This window comes from Trachinotus anak, unplaced genomic scaffold (assembly GCF_046630095.1).
Source record: "Trachinotus anak isolate AG129_WGS33_773 ecotype Australia unplaced genomic scaffold, CSIRO_AGI_Tana_v1 ptg000015l, whole genome shotgun sequence".
Lineage (NCBI taxonomy): Eukaryota > Metazoa > Chordata > Actinopteri > Carangiformes > Carangidae > Trachinotus > Trachinotus anak.
This window is the reverse complement of record NW_027273866.1, coordinates 2,019,625-2,031,699: the sequence shown is the minus strand read 5'-3', so window position 1 is coordinate 2,031,699 and position 12,075 is coordinate 2,019,625. Positions and strand designations below refer to the sequence as shown.

At 42.3% G+C, this 12,075-nt stretch overlaps 1 protein-coding gene across 2 annotated transcripts in view; it reads right to left on the bottom strand.

The window, feature by feature from the left end:
- The window catches only part of LOC139632809 (ryanodine receptor 3-like), a 99,041-nt gene that overhangs the window by 55,036 nt on the left and 31,930 nt on the right, over positions 1 to 12,075 (bottom strand). For both annotated transcript variants that reach the window (XM_071498015.1, XM_071498016.1), the window contains exons 10-19: positions 11,361 to 11,517; positions 10,555 to 10,719; positions 10,012 to 10,133; positions 8,885 to 9,065; positions 7,713 to 7,848; positions 6,199 to 6,294; positions 5,736 to 5,854; positions 4,101 to 4,234; positions 2,638 to 2,879; positions 2,140 to 2,332 (exon numbers count right to left, since the gene is read on the bottom strand). In XM_071498015.1, coding sequence (XP_071354116.1) covers positions 2,140 to 2,332; positions 2,638 to 2,879; positions 4,101 to 4,234; positions 5,736 to 5,854; positions 6,199 to 6,294; positions 7,713 to 7,848; positions 8,885 to 9,065; positions 10,012 to 10,133; positions 10,555 to 10,719; positions 11,361 to 11,517 — 1,545 coding nt within the window. The remainder of the gene's footprint in view (positions 1 to 2,139; positions 2,333 to 2,637; positions 2,880 to 4,100; positions 4,235 to 5,735; positions 5,855 to 6,198; positions 6,295 to 7,712; positions 7,849 to 8,884; positions 9,066 to 10,011; positions 10,134 to 10,554; positions 10,720 to 11,360; positions 11,518 to 12,075) is intronic.

Sequence of the window (12,075 nt, the reverse complement as noted above, 5' to 3'; positions counted from 1 at the left end):
TATTTAATCATAGGTGATAATCAGAAAGCTATTAAATGAAAGAAGCAGCCAGTGAAAAGAAAAGCAACCATGCAGTTAAACGTAACTACTTTTCCTCTTTTTAATCCACTTCAATCAATTGCAGCCTCTGCTCTAACAGGGACAGGTTTAGCTCTGGGACTGAAAAAATCGTCTCAGGCCATCACTGTGAAGAGACTCTCCTGAGACCACCCAAAATAGCTACTTAAGTAGTAGTGGTGACGCAACCAGGCCTGTTCTGACTGCAGCCCCTCAATTATTGAGTGGTGAATGTGATGTGTGGCTGTCATTTTCTGGCACGTTCATATCCACAGAGATGTTCACCCTGTTCACTGGGTCAGGTTTGAGTACGAGCTCAGAAGTGTCACAATCCGCACAACTGGTTATAAGGCGAAACTGTCCATGTGAAATACTGCACATTAACTCAGATATGTGAAATACAGGCAGATTGGAAAAAGGACACTGAGTTCATCTGTGTTTGATGAAGCAAACAACTTGCAGTGTATAATAATGTGAATGACCATTTATGAATTGTAAATCTGTGGAAGAAGAGTGGACATGATGCTACAGAAAGAAACTTTTCTAATGACTGCATTAAACTTGTTTATTTTAAGGTGTTTTTAGACTGTTTAAAGACAAAATATGATGGAGCACTGCTTGCATGTGATTTAGCCTATTCACCAATTAATTTAATGATAGTCTGTATAAATAATCTTGGTCATTTATGTTGTGTGATTTCACTTTATAAATTATATATGTCTAATTGGGAAATTTCCATTATGTTATTCTGAATTGTTGCAGATTTAAGTTTAACATTATTGCTTCTAGTTATTATTTTATCATTTACGGAATAATTACTGTGGTTGATGTGTAACATTTAATTTGCTTATTCATGCCCACTTGCCTCGAGCTAATCTCAGTTCCTATCTGCTGTTGTGTTATGGGGACATCTGAGTGATAACAAGAACAGAGTCAGAAGTGTGATGTGAACCCTGGGACAGTGAAGCCGAGTGATTTGCTGTCATGTAGGCATCAGTTTAATACTATTATGCTACTCATCGGGATTCAGGATTACATAAAGTATTGGTTTCCTGACATGTGAAAATAAGCATCTGGCAACTCCGTGGGGATTGAAGGAGGCATATAGTTGTCTTCATACTTTCAATACTAACAGTGGAGTTAGAAGCGCCAAAGACTGCAGTACAGGGGAGTTGGAAATGCCAAGGTGAAAGGAAAAAGAGTGAGCAGCCGAGAAGGGCAGAATGACACTTGAGCCCCATCTTTCACTCCAAATTGAAAAAAACTTCTTAAGGAGAATCAAGAGCTCTCGAAGCTTTGGCTACAGTGGATAATCTATTCTGTAAATCTTAAATACTGTAGGAGAACAATGAGGCTATTAAATGTGATTTAGTTTGTAGAAGAGCAGATGAGAAAGTGATAGCAAAGAGTGGAAAGCAATGCACAGCTTTTCTTTCCTCATATAAATGAAAACAAGCCCAAACAGGCAAGGATGAACAGACGCAGGGCACTATCCAGAATGTTCTGGGGGAAAATGACACGTTGCTCTAACACCTCTGAGGAAACTTATCTTTCCACTGCACATACTCTATCAGGTATGGTATTACCTTTTGAGAATTCATTTTCATCAGACAGCAAGAAATGAATTCACTCTTTGAGCGCTTGCATGACCAAATGAAATCACACTAGTCTCTTGGTGTCAAGTGTCTCAGAGAGTGAAAGCTGTAAACGCAAAATGCTTCTTTGCTCTACAAAATAAGAGTCAATCATGGAATCATGGGAAGAACTGCTGGAGCCTGAAATTCCATTTTAAAGTCTTGTCAATCACACTATCTGTGGTCACCATGGCAACAGAGGGGAGTATGAAGCCAGCATATTTTACCTATGCCCAATTTGAAGGCCTCTGGGATTAATGCATTTGGATCAGAATGAGTGGGTGGATAACATGGATTTCAAGGTGTGTGCATATATATTATATATATATATACATAAATACTGTACTGTATACCTTTGTATGTATCTCATTCATCATCAAAGAATTTCAAATTTTCAGGGAGTGTTTTTGCCTCAGTCACCACACAGGAGTAACAATTAAACACTCACTTGACCCCTGCCGAGAAGCTGACAACAGGGAAGAAAAGGCCGTCTGTGTTGAAATTTTCAAACATCCCCTGGACAGGCTGTCCATTGATCCTGAAAGAGATGCTGGGTGCTCCCAGGTCCAGGCAACAGCTCACCACATCCTCTGAGGTCAGGATGTGCTGGTTCATGGACGCAACCGCCCGTGGGATACGACCTGTTTATCACACACACACACACACACACAAGCACACACAGAGTAATGTGAAATATCACCCAGTGAGTGATGCTGGCACATATCACGTCTTTCTCATACACACACACACACAGACATACACACAGGACACATATTTGTACACACAGTTACACACATTCTGGGCAAGGAGATCGCCCCTGCTGGGTAGTGATTTTGTCTAGACACAACCTGGCTATAACCAGGGTTACCTCTCATTTTTAATGCATGAGCTTATTATAATCTCAGCTACACACACAAAAACACAGAATTTTCCTCCTCACACTGACCTGACCAGAGATGGAGTCCATCAAAACCATAAGAATAGAGGTCATCTCCAACTCCATTGCCACCCCAGCCCTCTCCTCCTCCAGGGTAGGGAGCATATCCTTTGGTGTTGGCCCAGCCCACTCTCAGGTGGGAGGGCTCGCTGGTCACAAAATGGTCCACCTGGTCGATCATGAGCTCATAGTACCACTTCTTATACTGAGCTGAGCCCTCACTCACCCCCAGGAAGATGTTCGGTCTCATACTGGCAATGAAGTGAGACATAAAATCAATAGGCATCCCTCAGAGCAATTTAAAATCTTCTCATTTTTATTTGTAATGTGTTATTTTTTTCTTAAACCTAATGAAAAAGTCTACCCTTAGGATTAGATCATTCAATTTGCTTCAAATGTATTTGGTCCAGGAAATTCCTAGAAAGTGTAGATATCTTGAAACAAGGCAGAGTAAAGCAGATCACTTTGCTTTGTCGAGAAAATGATCCAATTAGATCTGAGATAAAATCTAAGTAAAATTATCTCATCCTCACCAAAATGCCTCCTCTCATTGTACAAGGACTAAAGGTTGACTGTTAGTAGGAAATAATATGAGATTTAAAGGCCCAGTGCAGTCTCAGTATACTGTGCTCCATTTTCTGAACCTTCATGGAGACCATGTTGTTAAGTGCACTTAGTCCACACTTGTTGTTTTAGACATGTACCTTGTACACTCAATTACATGATCCAAAGGCAGGAATGGTAAATGTGCAGAATAAAATGGTTAGTGCTCTGGAGATGGTTACTTTTGCAAATTCAAACTTAGCCTTGCGTGAGAGATTTACACAGCACTGAATTAAAATTATTGGCACTATACAAACTAGATCTTACATAGAAATAAGTTGTTACTAGATATTTACACCCAGTACTTCCCAGGTATAACTGTATAACTGGTATAACTATAGCTAACTCAACCAAATGACAATGCTAACATTAGCTAGCTAATATACAGCCTGGTTTAACTGAAGGGTAAAAGAGGGAATATGGGCAACAGATTTGACCTGACACAAATGCTCTTTAACAAAAATAACACAATATACTTGAAATAAAGAATGCACAAAATGTTGTGCCAACAACGTTAGGCTAAATGAACAAATAACCTCGACTAGGTTAGTGAAAAACACATATTTCTGTTTGTATGCGTATTAAAACCATCCCTACACTTATGAAGCATATATTTTAAAAATATATACAATATAAATTGACCCTAGAAATTATATTTGGAGTTTGTGATACTACATTGACTTCCTGTTTGTTGATTAGTCTTTGCTGACTTGACATTCCTTCAGTTATTCCTTCAAATGAGACTCTTCTCCCTTATTTTAACAATTGATGTTTCAAGTGTAATTTTAAAATGAAAAAACAACTAAAAATCAAAATATCAGAGGAACACAATGTTGAAAGAGAGAATGGTCCATGCACAGCTTTCTAACCTCTGCACATCATTGACCAGCTGGGTCTGCAGCAGCAGATCTCTCTTGGGCAGCAAGTGATCACAGATAAGGTTCTGATTGGTTCGCACAGCTACACCATTACACACACACAGCGAGCAGAGCACATCCAGAATCTGAAAAAGGAAGTGGAGGCACCAAGGGAGAAAAATGAGCAACAATAACCGGAGGAAGAGCACAACAATTCCCCTCTATGACTGATCACGCTGACCCAATTTTCCCTATTAAACCCTGGATATGAATCCATACCTTTCAAGAAATGACTAATTATCTTTGTGTCTAATCACTGTCCAGGTTGCTGCTCTAGGGTCAGCCTCTTTTCATGCAACCACTACATAATTACTCTGAGATGCTTATTGGGAGCAAAAACATGCCCAATAATATCCCTTTGATGTTGATGTTAACAAAGCCGTAGAATTAAATGGGCCGGGAAGCTCAGCCAAGGGTGACAGGCCAGAGCACCTTCGTTTTATCACTGGCCCTTTCCTCCTGCTTCTACGGCAAAATTATACATTTAGGTTGATTTATGACCCTGGCCAGCTGACTGCATGCTCCTGATCTCATTTCACTGTTAAGCTGACTGATTAATGATGGGGATGCACCACGACCACACCTCCAGGAAGCTTCTGTCAAAAATAGAAGTTTGTATGCTGGAGGAGAGAGTAAGCTCAATGAATTAGTAGCTAAAGAGAAGAATCAGTGACAAAGAGGCCCAAAGGGAACTCTTATGGAAATGAATGTGCATCCAGTGAACTGCTTTGGAGAGCCTAATGAGGAAAGAACTAGCGCTGGATGCAAGACAAACAGGCAGAATCCACTTTCACTGCATGCCGTGTGCTGTCTTAAAACTAAATTAAATTAAACATTTCTGACAACGTCCAAGTTACTACAGTATGCGTCATAAAGGAACAGTTTGACATTTGGGGAAATACACTTATTTGCTTTCATGCCAAGAGTTAGATGAGAAGATTAATACCGGTCGCACTTTCAGGTAAAAATAAACAGCAGCCCGTTTTAGCTTAGCTTAAAGACTGGAAACAAGAGGAAATAGTTAGCCTGGCTCTGTCAAAGTTACAGTAGGTAACAAAATCCACCCTACCAGCACCTCTAAAGCTCACAATTTAACACTTCATATTTCATTTATTTAATATGTACAAAAACCAAAATATATAAACAACAATTGTCAGGCAACCAGCTAAGAGTCCTGGAAGTTACTGGTCCTGATCAAGATATAGGTGCTGGTTGGCAGATACTGTTACCTTTGAACAGCCAGGTTAGCTGTTTCCCCCTGTTTCCAGTCTTTATGTCTTTATGCTAAACAAAGTTAACTGGCTGCAGGCTTCAGCTACATATTTACCTTACAGACACGTGTGTAGCATAGATCTTGTCAGACTCTCAGCTAGAAAGTGAGTTTCCCATATTTTTTATTATTTTATCTTAAATTGCACTTCTGTATTTTCACTATCTAGTGTCTTTCCACTACTGCCAACTTATTCTCACCTTTATTTACAACTTGGGCTCAATGTGCAACCAAATACACAAAGGTGGAGCCCAGATGTGTCATTAGATAATAGCCCACATTAATGCTTGACCGTAGCAGTGCTACTTGCGGCTTACCTTATGGTTGCGTCCATGCTTGTAGAGCAGTGATATGATGGACTTGATGTGTCCTCTCTGGATGATGTTGAGGGCCTCAGGGCTCTCAATTAGAATGCAGTGCAGAACTTCCAGGATGCCTGCACAACCGCAAATTCATCAATTAGTTAACATCCGCAGAGGAGAAAGACACAACAGAGGACACTCGTCAAAGAGACACCCATGCGGATCAACAGGGAACACTCAGTGCTGCTGGTACGTTCCTTACTGTGCATTTAAAAAGCAGAGGTACCTATATCATTTTTTTAAGGAAGCAGTGTCATCTTTTTACATCATCTAAGAATCGTGTCCCAGTTGAGGAGAGCTGGATTGTCATCAAAGGAATTTGATACTTTTGTGATGTCTCAGTCAGAGAAAATGCAGAGTATCTTACTATGTTGTGGAACTGGAGGCTCAGTGTGTGTGAGAATAATAATGAGCATACCTGAAGAAGACTCCAGTCTCTCCAGCTTGCTCACCAGCCAGTCCAAATTGTTGGAGAACTGGGTGCAGTTGTTCCTGTTCCCTCGGATTAACGCCGCTGCGGGGTTGAGGGAAAAGTGTGCATGACTCAAATTTTGTTGCAAAGATGGCAGTGTTGTTGTTTAAAGTGGTTCGATGGATCCCCTTCAGTGCACTGCCAAATCTCACTTCTCACACAACAGCAAAAACAATGTCACCCAAAGGTGGACACCTTAAATGCACACTCAAAGCCAAGGAAAGCGAGAGGTTCTGACACCCTTATACATATTAATTTAAAAGATGCCTCTGATAGAGAGAGAGGGAGCGAAACAAGGAGAAAAAAGACATAAACACATGCGGACAAACACACCCACATATGTCCTAGCAAAAAAAAGACAGGGTCACCCAACACAGACAGACGGGGAAGAAAGGAGGGAGGCATCCCAAATCCACTTAGCGTTGCGTCGGAGCAGGTGTGTGTGGAGGAGGGAACGGGGGAAGAGAGGAACGTGGCTGGAACTCTAATACGAGCCAGGAGGTGAAATCGGTGTAAATAAGAGTGTGAAGGACACACTTGGAGGGCAGAGGGGCTTCATCGTGGCTGGATGAAAGATAAACTTCACTTAAAGGCTATCCAAAATGTGAGATATCTGAAACATGACAGGAAGAAAATCACACCTTCTCAATATTTTTCTGCTCAAAAATGCATCTCTTATGCCATGACAAATAAAGTGAAGTGGAAATGTTCAAGCCAAACATTGTATTCATCAGATACAAGACAGCAGGATTTTCAGACAGAGAAGGACAGCAATATATATATATTTTGCCCCTGCCAGGTCATTTTAGTGAGATACATCTGTGTTTGACAGAGCATATGCTAGCAGTGTAAAAAGTTAAAGTGAGTTTGGAAGGGCAGGACTGATGACATTGGGCTATAGGAACATAAAGGGCACAGGAAGAACAAGTAAACAAAACGGAAAACAACACAGACAGTGACGAGAAATGACATACAATGGCCAAACAGCCAAAGTGTTTGTGTGTATGTGTGTGTCGGGGTGTGTGACGACTGATCTTATTGGGCTGATGCCCTGGAAGCACATCACATAAACTGAAAAGCTCTTTTGTATGCAGTGGGCCACATGCCACCAAGTCCTTTCTCTAACAATGAGAGAATGAGAGTGTGTGAGAGTATTAGAGATGGAGTATTTATGGTGTGTGCTCATGTGTGTTGTGTGTCTTTGTGTATTTGCTGGGCTGTTTGAATTCTTGCAGCCTCAGAATTCAATGCTCCAGTCTGAGGCGTCTGTAAATGGCCAGTTAAATACCAGGTCAGCACAGTTCTTCATCACCACTGAGCCGCCGCACTCGCAGCTACTTTATCCTCAAACGACGACTCTCGTCTCTGTGATTGATTACAGTAGGGAATCGGTGTGGTGTGTTTCTACATACATACGTGTGTGTGTGTGTGTGTACGTGCGGGGTAGAGGAACGTCTTACCCAGCAGCTCGTACAGCAGGTTCAGAATATCTTTCCAGGCTGCTCCAGCCTCAGACCCGGCACACTCCCCAAAGTGGGCTGCACTGTTGTACACGTTCAGACGGTCAATACAGTTGGACACCAGAGTCAGCATGCCCTTGGAAATACACAAGGATCCAACATTGATTGATTATAAGATATCCACATACATATACATGAAAAGAAAATGAATTTTAAATGTTGAAATACATCTGATATCAATGACAGGCTGGCATTAATATGAGAGCTTAATTTGGTGAAATCTTTTCCTGCTGTATTAAATTAGTTGACCATCCTGAACGCGGCCCTCTGGCTCTCTCCTGTCTCATTTGGTGTCTGTGTCATGGTGATTTATGCTACAGAGAAATATCTATAGTGATCAGAAATGCTAAATGGAGGGCATAAAAAAGACAAAATGGAAATTTCAGATGATTTATAATGTCAGGAAAAATCACGAGTCAGCTGTCTGCAGTGACAAATTGACCTTGTAAATGTAATATATTAGATGTGGGACAGAGATGTGCTATTTTGGTGTATTAGCAGAGAAAGACAGGTAAATAAGATGAAAGCTGAACTGCTGAAATATGCATCATTTGCAAATATTAAGCCCACTGTGTTTTATGCTAATAAAAAAAGAAATACATGTATTCAATTTAGCTAATCTTCATTCATATTGTCTTGAGGCTATGGTGACACATTGTTGTTGCCTATTAGAGTCAAGAAGAGATTGGATAGTTGACATCATAGGCCTCCCTCCAGTAAGGCAGTCAGCTGACATTTCATAATTGATGAAAGCAATTTAGGTCTTAAAGGCTTAACAGAAAGCTTCAGTGCACTTGTGCCAGCCTCAGGAAAACTTATATCACCAAACCTGCTGACACCTTCAAATGCAATGCCTCCCAATACAAGATGGCATTGAAACACACCTCAAAGAATCAATTGCTTTAGCCTTTCACATACTTTTTCCCTTTTGCAACTTCGCCACTGCTCTCGCCTCACTCCTATGTGCAGTTGCTTACTAGAATTACCTCAATCACAGCCCTTCCCTCTGGGTTTTTTAATATTTTGCTGCACTGCAGAACAGCTCATGGTATTACTAATTGATATTTCATGGACCGTTAGTTTGCTACGCCTTCCTCAGTGGTGAAACTCACTTCCTGTTTGAATAGGTTCTGTCGGTTCTTGAGCGAGCGCAACTTGATCTGCCTCTCTTCGTGCTCTAGCTCAGCGTCAGGGAGCTGGAAATAGGTGATGAGGTCATTGAGAGTTTGGAGCACCTCCTCGACAGGCAGGGCGACCAGTGCCCTGTTCTTAAGACCCAGACAGTCCAGGTCTCTGGGAGGGGGAGACAGGAACAGCACAGACACATCAATATGCACAAAAACAAAAAAAACTAAAAAACAAATTCAGACATGACAGCAAACATGACCACTGATGTTTGTGACCATGAATAGTTTTCAAAATACTCCCATTCATCACAAATGCATTTAACCTCAAGTAAACATTCTGACTGGGAGTCTGAGCAGACTTGAGTAGAGGCTGTGATGACTAACACAATGTTTAGCCCACAGGTTCATCCATGCTGAAATGCTGATTTCCGCTGGCCTGCTAAAAATAGCTCCTGTGGTACGCGTGGGAGGGGTGTGGGGGGATGTATGTGTCACAGCCGAGGGGGGGAGGCTGACAGACTCTAACATGTTCCCGCCATGAGTGCCCCTGAGCCCAACCCAGGGGACAGCAGGCCAGTTGATAACAAATAAGGGTGCTGGAAGCATCCACTTACGTGCTCCATGGCTCCCTTTTTCCAAAGCTGGCCGTGCGTGGCTGTGACGCTGCTTCAGTGTTTGCCATTTGGAAACGCATGACTGGACCACTGAGTGAGCTGTCTGGGGCTTTGGCACCCCACTCAGTCAAAACTCACAGGCCCAGAGCTTAACTCTCCGGTGGGTGCGTTCACAATCTGGAGGGATGTTACATCAGGATTGTGTGGACTGTGTGAAAGTCTGTGGGGCTTTGAGATGTTTGGTTTTTCCTGTTTCAGCTATAATTTGGTGATGAGGAGACGTTGGGGATGCTTTGTTTTATCACTTGTACTTACTATGCTGTACCATCATCACTGTGGCACTTACGTAACTTCTGCCAGTGACAGGACACTTTATTACCATAATAAATGGCTCAGGACAAATGTGGACTGTAATTTGGTTTAATTGGGCAATTTGTGCGATCACGTCACACAGTGCACTAGTGAGGAATTTAGTGGCATTTTTTTTTTCCAACATACCTGATGAATCGGTTAAAGAGCAGGGTGGTGTTGCGGATAATGCGTGCGGCGCGGGACTCTTCATGTTGACAGCGCTGCAGGGTCAACCCGTCATCCATGTGACCTTCAGAATGTAGACACGCCTTGAGAAGGCATAACGGAGAGAGAAAGACTGTGAGACACACGATAATGGGAAAGGGGGGGAAGGATCCAAAAAAAGGAAGAGGAAGACATTTAATGGAGAGAAAGCCTCCAGTCGTCCTCAGCCAGAAATGAGCCACAATGTCTGGAACACAGGTGCTGACACTACAGGCTATCTGGCTGTGTTTACATGGAGGACACGCTGTCATGCACATTATCATGTGCACGCTTCTATCACAGTAGCCAAGGGACAAGGCAGAGATACGAACTAATAGACAATCACCTTAACTCAATCAGCTCATTACCCTGAAAATAATTATCTGCTCCAAGGAATCTCATTTATTAATTTTGTTTGTTTTTGTGTACGCTTTGCAATCTAAGTTGAAGACAGAACGGTGTGTGCTTGTGTTTGTCTCCGCTCACTCGTCTCTTGAGGGGACCCAGACGGGCAGATTTGACATCAGGTGCCTGATAGGACAGCCAGAGTCCCGTGGCCACGTGCATGATGAAGCAGAGTGAGTCCCCGTATTTAATCTCCGCCACCCCCATGCCCTCGATGTCCCGCTTGGGGCTCTGCTCCAGCTTCTCCTGCACAGGGGACGAGAAAATGAACATGTCAAAGCTGTCAGTGCGAGACGCATGAGCACGCTAGTACAATACAAACATGTGCACATAGAGAGATACCGCACGCAGATTTGTTTTTAATCAAACCACCAACCAAATGTCAACAGCATCTGCTGTTTATGGTTCTATTCATCACAGCGGTTATATTTGTTCTGCTGTTAGGATCACTGCAACCCATAATCGACAAGAAAAGTCCAATGATAAATGACTTCACTTACATTCTATAATACCTGCTTTAAATCCACATTGGAAGGGTCACTAATTGGCTCACAATCACTGGCCATATCTAGAAACTCCATTACAGAGTACGGCTAAATGGTCGGTTCAGTCAGAGTCGGCAAGATCAACTAAATTAACCTCTGTGGTGTAGCTTTTATTGGTCCAATAATTCTTGTAATTTTCATTGTCCTTGAAAAAATGGTGATTTTCCAGTCCAAGGGGAGTGGGCGGTTCATTTGTAAAGTGGAGGTCCTTTGTAACCCCTTCTCAGTGGTGTTTTAATGAGGAAGTGTGTGGTGGATCCTGTGTGACACAGGTCACCTTGAAGAACAGCGGGGAGTCGAGTACATACGTCTTCATGTGTGTTTCTATCTGTGTGTCCTTGCCTTAGAGACTCTGAAGCAGAAGGCTGTGGCGACGGTGTCAGACTTCTCTCTGTCCTGCAGCACCAACCCCCTGTCCTCGGTCAGGGCCAGGTAGTGACCAGTGGTCAGGTGGCGCAGTCGGAAAGGCTGGCCCCAGCGGATGTGGCTCCCACTCCAGCTGTCAAGGTCACACCCACATATTAAAATGAAGCACACATGCAAACATACAAGGAGAAAACACTGTACTTCATAAGCCCTGAAGCCTAATATCCGTGGTAATTAGTTGATCTAAACATTGCTGCAAGCTGTTAATTATCTATCGCACCCTGTGGTAGAATAATTAGCAAATAACTTAAATCATTTCTCTAATCATTTCTCTTTGTTTCTATTCAGGAAATTCAAAACAAAAAAGGGTCAAAAAACATGATAAATGTGACAAATATCATATTTGACAGAAGAAGTGAAATGGAAAAAAGGAAAGGCTGCATCCCTGTGAGGCTGTAGAAAAGCCAGGATCAAAGACTTGAAAGAGACAGGAAGAGGGACAGAATGAAAGAGAAAGAGGGAGGGAGATCGAGGGAAAACAGACAGAGAGGCCACAGTGAAGCATTAAATCATAGGTGGGGAGAGAGAGAGGAAAGGACAAATGGGTGGAGAGAAAAAATAGAAAGCAGAGGCAGCAGACAGCACGAAAAAGGTAAGACGGAAAAAAAAGGAGAATGATGGAAAATGAAAA